Source organism: Hippopotamus amphibius, chromosome X (genome assembly GCF_030028045.1).
Source record: "Hippopotamus amphibius kiboko isolate mHipAmp2 chromosome X, mHipAmp2.hap2, whole genome shotgun sequence".
In the NCBI taxonomy this organism is placed as follows: Eukaryota; Metazoa; Chordata; class Mammalia; order Artiodactyla; family Hippopotamidae; genus Hippopotamus; species Hippopotamus amphibius.
Window position 1 is genome coordinate 117,802,163 of NC_080203.1, and position 17,946 is coordinate 117,820,108.

General features: G+C 42.8%; 1 protein-coding gene across 1 annotated transcript in view; it reads right to left on the reverse strand.

Annotated features, from left to right (window-relative positions):
• The window catches only part of PHEX (phosphate regulating endopeptidase X-linked), a 208,118-nt gene that overhangs the window by 102,386 nt on the left and 87,786 nt on the right, over window positions 1-17,946 (reverse strand). The window contains exon 12 of the mRNA XM_057718360.1: window positions 13,021-13,122. Coding sequence (XP_057574343.1) covers window positions 13,021-13,122 — 102 coding nt within the window. The remainder of the gene's footprint in view (window positions 1-13,020; window positions 13,123-17,946) is intronic.

The window sequence follows — 17,946 nt, forward strand, 5'->3', positions numbered from 1 at the left end:
CATGTTCTTGGATTGGAAGAATCAACATTGTGAAAATGACTATACTACCCAAAGCAATTTACAGATTCAATGCAATCCCGATCAAATTACCAATGGCATTTTTCACAGAACTAGAACAAGAAATTTTACAATTTGTATGGAAACACAAAAGACCCCAAAGAGCCAAAGCAATCTTAAGAAGGAAAGACAGAGTTGGTGGAATCAGGCTTCTTGACTTCCAACTATACTACAAGGCTACAGTGATCAACACAGTATGGTACTGGCACAAAAACAGAAACATAGATCAGTGGAACAGGATAGAAAGCCCAGAGATAAACTATGGTCAACTAATCTATGACAAAGGAGGCAGGGATATACAATGGAGAAAAGGCAGCCTCTTCAATAAGTGGTGCTGGGAAAACTGGACAGTTACATGTAAAAGAATGAAATGAGAACACTCCTTAACACCATACACAAAAACAAACCCAAAATGGATTAAAGACCTAAATGTAAGGCCAGACACTATAAAACTCCTAGAGGAAAACATAGGAAGAACACTCTGTGACATAAATCACAGCAAGATCTTTTTTGATCCACCCCCTAGAGTAATGGAAATAAAAACAAAAATAAATCAGTGGGACCTAATGAAACTTCAAAGCTTCTGCACAGCAAAGGAAACTATAAGCAAGACGAAAAGACAACCCTCAGAATGGGAGAAAATATTTGCAAACGAATCAACAAAGGATTAATCTCCAAAATATATAAACAGTTCATGCAGCTCAATATAAAAAAAAACAAACAACCCAATCAGAAAATGGGCAGAAGACCTAAATAGGCATTTCTCCAAAGAAGACATACGGATGGCCAAGAGGCACATGAAAAGCTGCTCAACATCACTAATTATCAGAGAAATGCAAATCAAAACGACAATGAGGTATCACCTCACACCAGTCAGAATGGGCATCATCAGAAAATCTACAAACAGTAAATGCTGGAGAGGGTGTGGAGAAAAGGGAACCCTCTTGCACTGCTGGTGGGAATGTAAATTGATACAGTCACTACTCAGAACAGCATGGAGGTTCCTTGAAAAACTGAATATAGAGTTACCATATGACCCAGCAATGCCACTACTGGGCATATACCCAGAGAACACCATAATTCAAGCAGACACATGCACTCCAATGTTCACCGCAGCACTATTTACAATAGCCAGGACATGGAAGCAACCTAAATGTCCATCAACAGACAAATGGATAAAGAAGATGTAGCACATATATACAATGGAATATTGCTCAGCTGTAAAAAGGAACGAAACTGGGACATTTGTAGAGACATGGATGGACCTAGAGACTGTCACACAGAGTGAAGTGAGTCAGAAAGAGGAAAACAAATATCGTATATTAACACATATATGCGGAATAAAGAAAAATGGTACAAACCACCCAGTTTGCAAGGCAGAACTAGAGACACAGATGTAGAGAACAAACATATGGACACCAAGTGGCGAAAGCAGGAGGGGTTGCAGGGGAGGAATGAATTGGGAGATTGGGATTGCCATATATACATTACTAATAAGAAAAAATATCAAATTGTACACTTTAAATATATGCAGTTTATTGTATATCAACTGTATCTCAATAAAAGTTCTTTAAAAAAAAAGGATCAGACTAACAACACCTGAAACCACTAATTAACTTTTTCAGTGGAAGTGGGACAACACTGCACCATGTGCCTCTTGGGCTGTATAGGAAGCACACAGCACTACCCATGAAGTCTTTGTGCCAAAAGAAAATTGACCCTGAATCTAATCAAACCCCTAGATTGAACTACCAACATACAGGAAATGCGAGGGACAGAAGAATGTTAAAAGACAACAATGGTATATCATCAGCCAAATCAACAGTGCTGAAACTCCTACCAGACAAATGGCACAATTTCTTCAACAAATAAATTTCATTGATAAAAGGGAAGAGGAGCTCTTAAAACTTTTAAAGCCTTAAAAGACAGACCTATTAATTGCAATATATACACCTTGTTTGGATACCACTTTGAACCAACTGTTTACAAAAAAAGAAACATTTTTGAGATAATTACAGAAAGCAGGCAGGGTACAGGTATTGCTGTTAATACTGCTGGGTATGTTAAGGGTACTGTGGTCAGCTTTTTTTTAATCCTTAACTGTTGAAGATACATAATGAAATGCTTATAGTAAAATGATATCTGACATGAGCTTGAGAATTCTCAAGCATAAAAACAGGTGGGGTGGGAAGAAGATGAAATCAAAATGGCAAAGACTGCTCACGGGTGAGGCTGGGTGATAAGAATCTGGGGGTTTGTTATGTACTTTTGTGCACATTTAAAAATTTCCATAACAAAATGTTTTAAAATACTGAACAAAGTGAACATTAATAAAAGTCCATTTTGTACCTCCACCCCAAAGAAACCAAAGTAACTGACATCAGCTTTTCTTTCCCAATTTTAGGGAGACTTTCATGGAGCATTACGTTATTTGGTGAGAAGAAATAAGAGGAAACTTGGGGAAAAATGAATGTTATCTTACTAATACTGAACATTTGCTCTTTGCTAGTCACTGGACATACATTACTTGTTTAAATCCCCCCAAACACTCTGTGAAAACAGTTGTATATTTATTCTCAGTTCATGGTGAAGGAACTGAGGCCCCCCAAAATGTGCACCTTGCCTATGTGCTTGGTGGAGCTGTGATTCTTACTAAGGTCTGCCTAGTGGCCAAAGAAGGGAAGCCATGTTGGTTTCTGGGCACATAAGAATGAACCAGCGACCAAAGCTCTTCCCTCACAGGGGTCACTTCAATGCAGTAATCTGTATTTTGGGGGTAGAGTTTTTCAGTTATAAGTAAACACTATGATGCTATTTCAAAAGTTCAGAGAAGACAGGAAAGACCTCATTATCAGAAATTCTAAAATGGTTTGTTTTTCTCTTTCCAAGACTATAAGTGGGGAAATGGACTAAAAAGCATGAGAGAATATATATTACAACATGGATTAATCTAGAAGACATTATGCCAAGTGAAAGAAGCCAGACACAAAAGGTCACATAGTGTATGATTTCATTTATATGAAATAGCCAGAATAGGTGAATCCACAGACAGAAGGGAGATTGGTGGTTGCCTGAGGCTGGGGGAAGGAAAGAGGAGTTACTGCTTAATGGGTATGAAGTTTCCTTTTAGGATGATGACAATGTCCTGGAACTAGACACAACATTGTAAAAGTAGTCAATGCCAATGGATTGTACACTTTAAAATGCCTAATTTTATGTTATGTGAATTTTACCTCAACAAAAAAAGGAAAAAAGGAAGAGAAGCTAGAGGAGGAAAGAACTATTAAAAAGGAATGGTAAAGATTTGAAAGCTGTTTGGAAGAAAGACTCAACAGGATTTGAGTACTTCCAGTTGGCTGGGAAGTAAAATTGAGATTTCTGGTTGGGAGTCTGAAAAGCTGGCTGTAACCCATGGAATCATGTAATCTCCACTGAGGATAACACAGGACCTTAGAAAGAATGGGAGCCCAATGAATGTTCAATTTCCTCAAGTTCCCACTTTTTAAATAGAACAATACATTAGGAAATCAAGGAATACCCTAAATATTGTGTAACTAGATCATATCAAGGCATTGCTAAATGTCTCATGATATCCTTGCAGGCAAAATGGATAAATTGGATGACAGTTCCATGAAGTTGTTCAAAGTAGAATGAACAACTGGACTAAAAATCCATTGGTTAGTGAACTGATAGGGATCTATCTATTGAGCAGGTTCTCCATGAATCTGCTCAATAGATAAATCTGGAAGGAATCTCCAAAGGGCGAGCAAATAGGGAGATTCCAGTTCGACCATGTGACCATGCTCATTAATAACCCAGAAAAACAATCAAACCAAAAAGTGGATTTATCTGGGACTTCCCTGGAGGTCCAGTGGTTAGGACTTGGTGCTTTCACTGCCGTGGCCATAGGTTCAGTCCCTGGTTGGGGAACTAAGAATTAAGCCGCACGACGTGGACCAAAAAAAAAAAAGTGGACTTATCAAATTATGAATGATATAAAGATGGAGACACTGAATGACACTCGAGATTTTTAAATGTCTTTTGAGATGCCGTTCTATGGAATTAGTCTGATATTTGGGGGGAAAGCATTATGCACAAGATGTTTATCTTAGTAACATCAGTAATAGCACAACCTAAATACCCAACTGTGGAGAAATGTTTAAGTAATCTTCTGTATAACCACTGGAAGACTATGCAATAACAGTAAAAATTCTTTTATAAAAACTATGTAGCAACAGGAGAAATGTTCAAAATATAAAAGAGAAAAAAGAAGGAACCAAATTTACATATACAGCATTATTCAAGCCTATGCATAGGGAAAAAAACAAAGTAATACATCAATGTTAGCAATGGTTTTGTTTGGGTGATGGGACTAGTAATGATTTTTTTCTTTCTACTTTTATACTCTACCTTCGAGATTTTCTTTAATGAGCATAGATTTTTGTAGCAAAAATAATAAACATACAGGAGATTCAGAAACATATACTTTGTAAAAATCAGAGCCATGACCAAAGCTAAATGGATTTTTAATAAGAATTAATATGAAGTTCTGGGATGAGGGTTTAAATAAAATGCCAAGTTTACAACTGGAGCAACAGGGCTTAACGACATTTCCTGTGGGATTAAAAAAAAAAGAAGACCTAGAAATTAACTGACTGTAAATTTGTTATGAGCCAACAGTGACATGGCTGAGGGGAAAAGATAGCCATAATATAAACTTCAGATTTCTAATATAATTTGTATGCAAAACAAAGGCGGTAATAATATTCCCATTGTGCTGTGTGAGTTGGACTATATCTAGAATATTGTGTTCAGCTTTGAACTTGAGCTTTAAAAAAAGACGTTGAAAACCTGGAGAGCAGCCAGCAGGATGAGGCATCAGAACCACAGCAGAGAGCAGTGATTCCCACACTTTGGCTGCATCAGAATCACCCAGAGGGCTTATTAAAATGCAGATTCTTGGGTCTCCTCCCAGAGTTTCTGATTCTATAGATCTGGGGTGGGGCCAAGAATCTGTATTTTTAGCTAGTTCCTAAGTGATGCTGATGCTGCTGGTCTGAGGACCACACTTAGAGACCCACTGGCACTGTGGATAAAAGCAAAGACTCTGAAACCAGACTGCCAGGGATTGAGTCCCAGCTTTTCCACCTATTGGCTGTGTAACCTTGCGCAAGCTTGCTTGCCCTCTCTGTGTGACAGTTTTCTCATCTGTAAAATAAAACAATTTGACTGACCTCATACAGATATCATGGCATTGACATAGTAAATATTTGTAAAGCATTTAGAACATCTAGCCTGGCATATGATGCTTCTTAACTGAATGAGGAATACTAGAGACATTTTGTCTGACATAGAAAAACATTTAAACATCTTCAAATACTGGAAGGGCTTTTATGTGGAAGATATATATTCTGCATTGTTCCTGGGGACAGACATGGAGTCAAGGGGTGGAAGTGACCAAGAATGAGCCTTTGGATCTATAACAAGAAGGGTTCTTTTTTTTTTTGGGGGGGGGTACACCAAGTTCAATCATCTGTTTTTTTTTTTTTTTTTGGTTTTTTATTTATTTATTTATTTATTTTTATTTTTTGGGGGGTACACCAGGTTCAATCATATGTTTTTACAATCATCTGTTTTTATACACATATCCCCGTATTCCCTCCCTCCCCTGACTCCCCCCCCACCCTCCCCCGAGTCCCCCCCACCCTCCCCATCCCAGTCCTCCAAGGCGTCTTCCATCCTTGAGCAAGAAGGGCTCTTTAGCAGCTGGAGCAACAATGGAGTGGATGGCCTGGTTGGGTTCTGAGTGTCACAGTAGTCACTCAGGGCACTCCCATCCCTTCCTGCCACACCCCGCACCTCACCCCCCCCCCCACCCCGACCTGCCATGAGAGATGGTGAACAGGGATTCCTGTAAAGGGTAAGGGAAAGTAGTCACTTAATAAACATTAGCTAGTTCAAGCAATACAGCCTTGGTGTAACAGAGCTTTCACCTGTAATAACCTGGAGCTCTCAAAGTGCTGACCTCAGACCAACAGCATCACCAAGAACTTGTCAGATATGTAAATTCCTAGGCCCCACCTCAGAGGTACTGACTCAGAAACTCTGGGAGTGAGGCCTGGCAATCTATGTTTTAACAAGCCCTCCAGATGGTGCCAATGCACCTTGAGTATGAGAATCAATGACCAATAACATTGCCCAAAACATTTCCTTGAGGTTCTATCTAGAACACCGAAACTCGATTGCAGTAACCTCACTCCAACAAGGTATAACTTTAACAATTTATCTGATAACTACGTGCAGCAAACTCCTACTTACACCAAATATTTGTTTTTGTATTTCAAAGGTATATCACAAAGATAGCACTGAATTTGTTCAAAACAAGAAAAGCCAAAATTCACAGAGAAAAGCAAGGTACCCCCCTCCCATCACCCTCTCAAGAGGGCTTGCTCACTATTAACTGCCCTGCAGGGGTTGCGGGAGGGATATATAAGGAGAAAGATAGTTTTCGGACAAAAAGCATCAAAGCACCTAAAGGCTAAGGGGGACCTCAGAGACTGTGGTCTTATGTCATCTACCTTCCGAACCCAGGGGAAAACACAAAGACCTGGACACACGGAACCTCACTTCCCATCTCTCACCAGCCAGTGGGGCCAAAGTCTCTACTCCTGCACAGGACAACAGTTTGGAAGAAACAGCTGAACACACTTGGAGAAACTTTCTCACCCTCCAGGTGCTCTTCTAAATACTTTATGTATGTTAACTCCTCATAACAAATCTCTGAGGTAGGTACTAATCTCACCATTTTATAGATGTGAAAACTGAGGGTCAGAAAGGTTAAGTAATTTCCAAAGGGTTATACAACTAATAAGTGGTAGACATTGGCTCTGAACCTAGGAAGTCTTTCTCCAATCTGCAAGCTTCTGTACTGTACTTCCTGTTGGGGTCAGTGAGAGGGAGGAGGCCACTACCCCAGCCTGTCTCTGCGTGTGAGAGAGACAGAGAGAGACAGAGAGACATGGAGCCAGAGAGTGCCAGCAAGCTCAAGATGGTGGCAAGTGTGAGCCAGAGATCCAGAGGGAATGGGGGGGATCCCGAAAGATGGTTCACGTGCTTTTTTGTCAGTCCCTGTGTGTTCCTGCGTGAGCACTGGAGTGGATGCAGGAACTGAGGTGGCTGCATTCTTAAGCACCTACACAAACAGGCTTGAATCTGTCACAGGCACGGGCAGGAGACAGCTTGACAAAAGTCCTTCCCTTTCTTTTCTTCTACAAAGCAATTTAAAAGGAATACGTGAGATGAAGCAGGAGTAAAGGTAACAAGGGAAAGTGACAGCTGGATACAAAGTTGTTGGGATGAAGTAAGAGCCAGAAGAAGCCATGCTCACAGGCTACAGGGACAAGGGCTGTGACAAGGAAGAGAGAGGTGGCAGAGTGGGCATCCCAAGTCTGGTGCCCTCACACAGGGTGTTTGGGCTCCTTAGCGGCTTCCTCCTCTAGACCCCTGGGACCACTATGTGTCTCCATCACATTAACACTTCTCCCCATCTTCTCGGAATCCATATCACTGTGGTGCTCTCCTAGAAGTGTGAAAACCCCTGCAGAAAAGAGTCTGCAACTGATCATCTCTGAATCTGCAGCTCCTAGTCCAACACCTGGCACAATGTCGGTTCTGGAAATGTTTGTGGAATTGAACTTGCTGAAGCGATGCTAGCATCCAGCTGCAGTGAAATTCACTGTCACCATATGGAGAGGAAAGATGGGAAAAGTCACACCCCAGAGGCTGTGTCCTAGTTGGGGAGCCCCCAGGTGCAGATCCCGAGACAAGGATTGCAGTGCAAACAGTTCGTCTGGGATGTGAAAGAGACACCAAACACTGGTGGGGACTGGGGGAGTGAGCAGAGAAAGACAGGCAGTCAATAAAGGGTATCTTACGGAGCCAGCTGTCAGTGTGAGCAACTAGAGCTTACCCCACTGGGGAAACTCCGGGAGCCTGTGTAGAACACACTCGAGGGAGGAGGGGCCTGGGGCAACTCCCATCCATCACTGGGTTGTGCTCATTCCCCAGAATTTTGGGCCCTCTGTGTGAGTGGCCTAGCATGCTCCAGCGGGAAGAGAAAGCTGTTGGGGAAAAGGCAGGTGCTGGCAGCTGAAGTCAGACAGGTGCAGTGAAATCGTAATGGCAAGGGCAGTGGGTGCCCCACCCCCGGCTCACCAGGTCTGGGGTGGTCCTGAAAATCTGCATCTCTAATGAGTCCCCAGGGAGGCTGCTGCTGCTGCTGCTGCTGCTGCTGCTGCTGGTGGTCTAGAAGCATACCCTGAGAACCACCAGGCTCAGATGTGGGCAGGACACCAGCAGGGTTGGTACAGACTGGATACCTGGGACAAATCCAATATCTAGGGCTGGGCAGAGCTTAAAGATAAAGGAAACCAGAATTATACCCCCAAGTATGCCTCTTTGACATAAAAATTATTCTGAGCTGAAGGCAACTGAGAAGCAGCAGATACAAGAAAAGCTCCCGCCCTCCCCCAATTTGCCTAAAAGGACATAAATTTTCAAAGTTGTCCCTCCTCCCCTCTCTATGAGGGAGGACAAAAGTGAATCACTGCGACAACTTTAAGCCCTATAGGCCTGGAGGCAGCAGCAGAGGAATCTACATAACAACTAAGTAGCCTGTATCCACCATTAGTCTCCCATATATTTACATTCCCACCATCTGCCACTTTTGGAAGTCTAAAACTACTTTCCCATTTTCTTCCTATTTCTCTACAAATTCATTCTCCTTTGTTTTAGATGACATATAAACTGGAGTTCTAAGCCACTTCTCTGAGTTACTCATCTCTCTGAGTTTCTCTCACATGTGTATGAGATATACATGTTAATGAACTTGTTTGTTTTTCTCTTGCTAATCTATCTCTTGTTACATGGACCCCAGTTAAGAACTCAGAAGGATGGAAGGAAAGGTTATTTTCCCGCCCCAAAAGAGACAAAGCCAAAGAGGTGAGCTAAACTTCTGTTTGGCCCCCTGGAGGAAAACTCTTCCCACCTCACCCAAAGCATGTGCCTGGGAGTCACACGCTCGTGTTGATGGGACCATGAGACACACTTCTTGGGAACCCTCTGTACCTGCTATGGCTAAGGTTAAGGCCACTCACAGCATCCTGAGGATGCTGCCTTCCTACGAGTTCCATGAGGGTCTTTTTCTCTAGGGGTGGCCTGGCAAACAAAGATTGCAGGGGCAAAGAGCACAAACACATATTTTAGAAAGAATCCAGCTTTTGGCTACAGAATCGAATCCAGCTGGGCACCAGCCGTGTTCCTCCTGATCTGACACAGAGCTTACCAGCACAAGCCTGGCTCCTGCCACCAGGGCAGCCAAAGGCAGTGCTGCATCCCTTCCTGCCAGGCCTCACAATCATTACGTCGTGTAGCGACCTTGAGATCCTATTCTGTTCTGGAAAAGGCAAATCTTCTAAAAGACACCCCTCAAAATACACTCATTCAACAGCTATGATAGCTGGAAAAAAATTAACAGGCCTCCTATCCTTGGCTGCTTGTTTATAATAAGAGCACATGCTTGCAGAGAACACAGAATCCAAAACAAAAATTGGTGCTTATTTGACCATACTAAATTTCCAGTTCGAAACCTACACTGCGGTTTCACAACACAAAACCTCTCATGACCTCCTGAGAAATGAGAGGGGAAAGGCAGGGAGATAGAGATAACAAATCTACCCCTCATTCATGGAAGCAGAGGCATCCTTGTTTATCTTTTAAATGATCACCCTTAGCAAAGAGCACGACAAAGCCACATCCCCACGCTTCCATTCTGAGACTGGAGTAACCACCACAAAAGCCAAGGTGTTAGGCCTCAGTTCACTGCGGGCATCTGGACCCTTCCCGTTCAGGAGGCAGGTCACTAGGGAACGCTGAGGTCAACACCCCTTAGGAGGCACTGTAATTAGCTGCAGTCCAGAGCCTGACTGTGAGGGAAAGAAAAGCTTCTCCCCCTCACACATCGGAACATTTTTCCAGCTTTCCCAGTGGGTTGCCAAGTGACTCAGCATTGGCCCAGTGTGGGCACTATTATTGATGAGAAATCTTCCGCCTGGGTGATATACTGCATACAACACATGCCCAAAGAGCAGTGCCAAGTCATACCAGGAAGAGAAGGCGAATTATTCACCTCCACATCGAATGCAGGCAAATCCTGTCTTAATGCAGGGGCTACTCAGTATCAGAAAGACAAGGCCCTAAGATAGTCAGAGATTTCCATCTAAGATTCAAGGAATTATTAGGCAGAGCCTCTCCTTTCTTGTTGACTATTAAAAGGCAATCAAATGGAGGACAGCATAGAAAAAGGGCAAGAAAAAAATAATTTTTCAAAAACAACCCCATAGCAGAAAGCTGCATAAAAGCCTTTAGCTCCCTAAACGTTGCCTTTGTGAGTGTTACGAGCTCCACCCAGAGGTCATTTCCAGATCTGCATGTTCATTTAATTTGGAAAAAGAAAACCTGCATCTTTTGGGGTCCACAGCCTGACTTACCGAGAGAACTGCTGGAAATTCTTAGACAACGTCTCCCCTTTCTTACCTTTCATTAAAGGAACTGCTCTGAGCTCTGAAATTCAAGATCTACTCAGGGAACCCGGTGACACCCAGCAGGACAGCTACCTTTGATATTCGTACCTGCCAAGGAACTAGTTTGAGTTCCTGGCAGGTTGAACTCAGCTCAAAGACAGGAGAATGTTCAAAGAGTACTTTTAAAAGAAAAAGTGAGGGCTCCCATTGAAATAAAATATAAGACTGGAGAGCAACTCAGGGGGCAAACAAGAATGTGTCTAATATTAGAAGGACTGAGAATAATCCTCCTTCAAGAAGAATCCATGGCTACTTGGCTAGAAGGCCCAACTGTAAGGCACCCACTCCCTATGCAATCCAGAAGATCCCCCTAAGGCAATCACCAGCCATACTTTTCAAAAAACTGACTGCAGTCCCCAGAACATTCCCCTGGTATCCATCCATTCATAACACACACACACACCACTAAACACTCCACCCCACCCTCCACACTGGTGGCCCTCAGTCCACAAGGGGTCAGGCTAGGATCAAGAGCCCCCAGTGTGCTGGGCTCTCAACTGCCCAGTGCAAGACGCGCTCTGTTCCAGATATCATTTATAGCCCGACAAATAAATGAAGCCTTCAAACAACAACGACGACGACGATGATGACGACGGCAATGACAACAACAACGTGTTGGGGCAAAAAGTTTCATCTACCATCTGGAGAGCTTCTCATCACAGCCCGTATGCTCCTGCATTTGTCAGCTTGTGCCTTAAATGACTTAAGACAGCTCTGACAGATTCTCAAAGGTGAAAACGAATCAAACTTACCCTCTGTCTTCCTGCCACACACACCCCCCGCCCCCGCCACCCAAGTTCGTTCTTTGTTATAAACACTGAACAGCCTTTTCATGTCCATTGACAAAAATATCTGTGGCAATGTTTATCCATCTTGGGAGTATGAAAGCTCTATAAAATATCTGTGCTAAACCTCTGCATATTCTCATTTCAACAAGGCTAAGCATTTCCAGAATGTTGCCCTCTTTTTTCCTTTAATAGCCTTTATCGTTTAGAGCAGTTTTAGGGTCACAGCAAAATTGAGCAGGAAGTACAAAGTTCCTATATAACCCTGGTCTCCATGCATGCGCAACCTCCCCCATTATCAACATCCCCCACCATAGTGGGACATTTGTTACAATCGATGAACGTGCATTGACAACTCATTATCATCCAGAGTCCATAGTTTACATTACAGTTCACTATCGGTGCTGCATGTTCTATAGGTTTGGACAAACGTATAATATGTATCCACCATTATAGTATCATACAGAGTAGTTTCCCTGCTGTGAAAACCCTCTCCCTCTTTGTTCCTTGACCTTAATGCAAAAAACTTTGTGCTCAGCATGACTCAGTATGACTCTAGGCATTGTTCCCGAGGCCTGCCTAAGAATAAGAATCACCAAGGAGACTGGTTAAAATCACAAGTGTTCAGACTGCACCCTCAACGCACTAAACCGGACCATGCCAGGGAGAGGCCCAGAAAGCTACAGACGGTCCAGGCACCCCAGGTGACTGCTATCATCAGTAAGTTTCAAAAACACCTCCCTAAAGAAGAAATGCTCCTGAGTTGTCTCCCAGTTGAAGAGCAGCATCCGTTAAGAACGTAGCAGGTGTTTCCTACCTTTGTGAGCGTCATCAGAATACCTAGAATTCAAGACTGGCCCCGTTCTTTATTTCTAAACAGCATGGCTGCTAATACTTTTCTCACTTATTCCCTTATCTTGTTGCACAGTACCAGAAAGTTTTACAAGGCCTAGCAATGTCTGCTTCTATTAGGAACTATTTTTGTATTCCTACACAATGGTCTACTATTGATCTACAGTTTATAATCCAATGCTATTTGGGTCATTTGCACAAAATGATGGCTTAGGAAGTAGATCTGCTTGGTTACAGTAAAGGATTTGCCCGAGGACATTAGCACACATCGTGCACGGAGCAGAAGGACACACAGCCAATATGGGTTTTTCTTCTTTGTGCCTTGAGGGCTCTTCTGCCAGCTGCTCCCCCGGCTCCCCACTGCTCTGCATTCTGCCATAGCCAATGATGGTTTAATGGCAAAATTCGCTGGGCAGCAAGCCATGTGGCTCTTACAGACGGCAATTAGGAGAGAAGGAAAGGCTGAATTACAAGGTGTTTGAAAACGCAGTTTGAAAAAGTCAGATCTTATTTTCTCTTACCTCCTGGTAATAAAATCTCTGTATCCATCCCAAAACAGACACCTAACTCTGGGGTCGTCCAGAGTCAACAGCTCAGTCAATATAAAATCCACTACACAGTCAACGGGGAGCATGAAAATCCATTAAACCAAAAGTCATATTTTTTTCATCAAAAGGAATCCTTACCTTTTCTTTGGCTTTCCTTTTTGTCCCTGCATCCATCCACTCATTTTCTTTCTCCAGCATGTCAATAAAGGCCCATCGAACACCCTCAATCAATTCTTCCATCTATAAGGAAATATCCAAAGAAGCAGGTCAAAACCAAGAAGCTTCAGACAAGGTTTTCTGGGCCACGATAAATAGTCCAATGCTAAACAGAGTGGGAAAGAGGCTCCTTTCAGCTTGACTCCATGCTCTCGCAGCATTTCTTTTCCAAGGAAAATGCCTTTTTTCCCCATTGCTAGAAGAAAACTAACCATTTCTTTCCTTGAGAACAACGTGATAGCCCATTTGTAAAAGGATTCTGTGGGGAAAGGAATTCGCCATAGATTATGACTAATAACTTACCTGTAGCTACTAAATTAGTCTACCCATATCAAGGTAGCAACTAATTTCAATAGGTTAATAGGCATTTGAGAGAAACAAGCAAAGGCACGGGCTGTGCACCTCAGACAGGTATTGCAGAAGAAAGTGAGCGAATAGTCGAAAGAGATACTGCTAACAGAAAAACAGGCAGGGAACGCCAGCACCCCAGGGGACACGTCTCAACACGAATCAGACTTATGTCAGGATCCCAGTTCTCTCCAAATTAGTGCCAGTGGTTAACGACAGGTCAAAAAAGTCTTACGTTATTTCAAGTCTAAAATGGTAGGTCTACAGGGGGCTGCTACAGAAACGCTGTCTTCCAAAAGATCTGTTTCAAAGTGTTCCAAGAGTGAGACCACACCTACAGTGATGATGTGTTTGCCCTGACTTTTCTTCCAGCATTTGTGGGTCAGCAGAGAGGACTAGAAGAGAGAGATGCTAACACTTAACTTCAGTGGCCCACATGGAGCAGTTTGGGGAGGCCCTGCCCGTCTATGGGTGCAAATCAATCAAAATTCCATTCGCCTACACAGATGCTTCAGTTTTCCTAATAGGACACTCAAGAAAGAACAAAATACTAGGTTTGGCACCAGAATGAAAATTTTCATTTCGGATTACGGAGTTGTAAATCCATTTTTAGCATTAATTCTAGAAGGAGAGAAGTTTAGATGTTTCCTCGGTTCTATAATGAATTGTCAGCACGAAGCTCAAAATAATTTTTTTCTGTTTAATAAGTTTTCAGCTATGTTTTCAGTTCAATAACAGTTGTAAGGGAACAAGAGCTGGAAATCAGTGGGCTGGGTTCCATCGTATGTAAATAAGGACAAACAGCAGATGGAGGGGGGTACTTCACAGCTATTTCTTCCCAACTTAGTAAAAACGTTCAAAGAAATCTCAACTTGAGATCGGGCCATGATAGAGACATGAAATGACAGAAGAGCAAAGGTCCTTTAAAATCATTAAGTCACTGGTTCTCAACATTACCTGTACTCTGGAGTCTTTGGAGAGGGTGAGCTTAAAACAATGCTGACTTCATCGTTACAGAGTGAGGCCTGAGCACTGGGAGGTTTCAAAGCCGCCCGCCCCGCAGGCGATTCTAACATACAGCCAGAATGAAGATTCACTGGTGTAGGGGAAGCCACTTATTTTACAGATAAGGAAATTTGAATCAGGAGAGTCCATGATCTGGACTGGTCCAGTGGCTAAGACTCTGTGCTCCCAATGCAGGGGGCCAGGGTTCAATCCCTGGTCAGGGACCGAAATCCCACATGCCACAACTAAAGATCCCGTATGCCGCAATGAAGATCCCGCATGCCGCAACTAAGACCTGGCGCAGCCAAATAAATAAATATTTTTTTTAAAAAAGAGAGAGTCCATGATCTCTTCCAGCTCTTACAGCTAAGAAGGGTAAGAGCCAAGACTTCACAACAGAGGTAAATGACAGTTATCAGGTCAGAGCTTCCATGAGCAACAGAGGTGTCTCAGAAATCAGAGGAAAATGCCAGGAAAGTAGAAGAAAACCAAGAGAGATGCAGCAGTGAGGAGGGTGCTAAAACAACAAGGAAATCTTCAGATTTTGCCTCTGCAGTCACCAGCACCCCTAAGTCTTTATGACATCACTGTAGGGGAACAAAATTTGCCACTCTAACATATGTCTCTTTGCCATATCAATTGTTTTAAGCTGGTTATTTTCTGAGGAACAACAGACAAAGGAAGGGATCTGGAAACCACACAGCAGTTGTCCTTTTGTACGAAATATCTCCATTTGTAAGGGTGTCTCCCTCTTTGTACCTGGCAGAGGAGGATGACTAAATCTCCAGAAACTCTTATCAATGGAGAAGTCATCAACTTAAATCTACATCACAATCACCCTCCTTTACTGCACTTCTCCTAGCATTCTCCCACAGCTGACTCTCCTCACCCCAACATCTTCTTTTGTCTTTAGCTGAAGATAGTCTACAAGGTGAGGGCTTTGGCCGTTTTGGCAAGTCGCTCAATTTTCCCAGGTCTCTCCCATGTATGTATGTTATGTAACTTTGACTCTCTCCTGTTACTGTCTATCACATCAATTTAATTCTTAGATCAGCCAGAAGAACTTAGAAGGGTAGAAGAATATTTCTTCCTCCCCAACATCATCATGCAGCAACACAGATCAGCCAGCCTGTCATCTTCACATAAAAAGAGAAGAGTATCTTCCCAAACTAGGGAGAGGCAATAGGATGGAAAGAAATGGGTGCATTAATTTGCGAGAGATTCAGCAACCAAATCAATGGAACCAGGTGATTAATTTTATGTGGGGAGGTGAGGAAAGGGTGAGAATAGTTAGATTAATTCCCAGGCTTCAGGCACAGGCAACTAGATGGATACTGCCACCATTTTCTTTTCCTTCTTTTTTTTTTTTCTTGCATTTTTAAAAATTGAGTTATTACTGACATATATTCGTTTCAGGTGTACAACATAATGATTTGATATTTGTATCTATTAATAAATGATCACCACAATAAGTCTAGTTAACATCCATCACCATGTTACCAAACACAAGTTCACGTGCCCAACGCACAGTGAGGCCAAACAATCCAAAACATGGAAGCCTGGAGCAGAGAGAGGTTTGTTGCAGGGCCAAGCAAGGAGACAGGTGGCTCATGCTCAAAACCCGGAACTCCCCAGCAGTTCTCAGGGAGAAGTACTTTTAGGCAAAATTTGGGGTGACGGCTGCAGGGTGTGTGACTTTCTTCTGATTGGTTGGTGGTGAGGTAACCGGGCGGTGCTCCAGGAATCCTGTGCTCAGCTTGGAGCTACCATCCTCCACCTGGGTGGGGGCCTTAGTTCCTGCAGAAGAGCTCAGAGATATTGTTATGTCTATTCCCTGAGGAGAAACCAGGACCCTGCTGCGCTGCTGTTTCTTGACTGCTCCTCCTTTGTTTCTGCATCCCTCCCTTCCCTGATTAGCAACTGTTTGAAGCTTCCCTTGGGAACTCAGGGAACGTCAAGGAGGCTGAAGCCTTTTTCCTGTAAATAAGAAACAGGGAACATGGAAAAGATTTGTACCAGGGAGGGCCCCACAGAGTCTTTCTTCGTTTCAACCACACATAGTTACAGTATTTTTTTTTCCCTTGAGATGAGAACTACAGCATTACAAACTATAGTCGCCATTTTCTAAGACTTAGAATGTTAGAAGAGAAAGACGGCTAAAGACAAAGGCCAGACCTCACTGGGAAGTGGAGACATCAGGTCTGCACAACCCAGTCGAGAAGTCTATCTACGAAAAAGAGAAAGCAAAGACAGGGTACAAGTGGAAATAGGCTTAAGAAAGGGTTCTGAGGGTTCTGGGTTTGGGTTGTGTGCATTTGTTTGTTGTTGCTGCTGCTGTGGTTGTTGACCATGTGAGAGATTGACTGTGTTTATATACTGATGGACATTCAACAAGAAAACAAACAACCTGATTAAAACATGAGCCAAAGACCTTAACAGACATCTCACTAAAGAAGACATACAGATGGCAAATAAACAGATGAAAAGATGCTTCATATCACATCATGAGGGAAATGCAAACTAAAACAACAAGATACCACTACACACCTATTAGAAACGCCCAAATCCACAACACTGACAATACCAAGTGCTGACGAGGATGTGGAGCAACAGGAGCTCACTCATTGCTGGTAGGAATGCAAAACAGTAGAGCCATTTTGGAAGAGAGTTTGATAGCTTTTTTACAAAACTAAACATACTTTCACCATACAATCCAGCAATCACATTCGCTGGTATTTACCCAAAGGAGATGGAAACACGGCCACCCAAAAACCTGCACCCAGATGTTTACAGCAACTTTATTCACACTTGCCAAATCTTGGAAGCAACTAAGGTGTCCTTCAGTAGGTGACTGGGTAAACAAACTATGGTACATCCAGACAACAGAATATTATTCACTGCTAAAAAGAAATAAGCTACCAAGCCATGAGAAGACATGGAGAAAACTTAACAGCATATTACTAAGTGAAAGAAACCAATCTGAAAAAGCTACATACTGTAAGATTCCAACAATACCACATTCCAGAAAAGGCAAAACTATGGACAATAAAAAGATCAGTGGTCATGGGGTGGGGGTGGGGAGAGATAAATAGGCAGAGCACAGAGAATTTTTAGGGCAGTGAAAACACTCTGTATGATATTATAGTGATAGATTCATGTCATCACACATTTGTTCAAACCCACAGAATGCACAAGAGTGAACTCTAAGTAAACTATATATTTTGGGTGAAAATGATGTGTCAATGTAGGTTTACCTTCAGTTTAAAAAAAAAAAAGGAAGTGATGTTAATGAGAGAAACTGTGCATGTGTCAGGGGCAGGGATGTTAGGTAGCTAGTCAGACACGAGAGGGTCCCACTCCATCCTGAACAGTTTGTCTTTCCCTCCCCCACCAGGACACTGGTGGTCAGAGCACACCCAAAGATCCTCCCTCGCTTCCAGCCATATCAGGACCAAGCAAGACAAAACCGCCAGCATAGGTTGGCATAGGTGCACC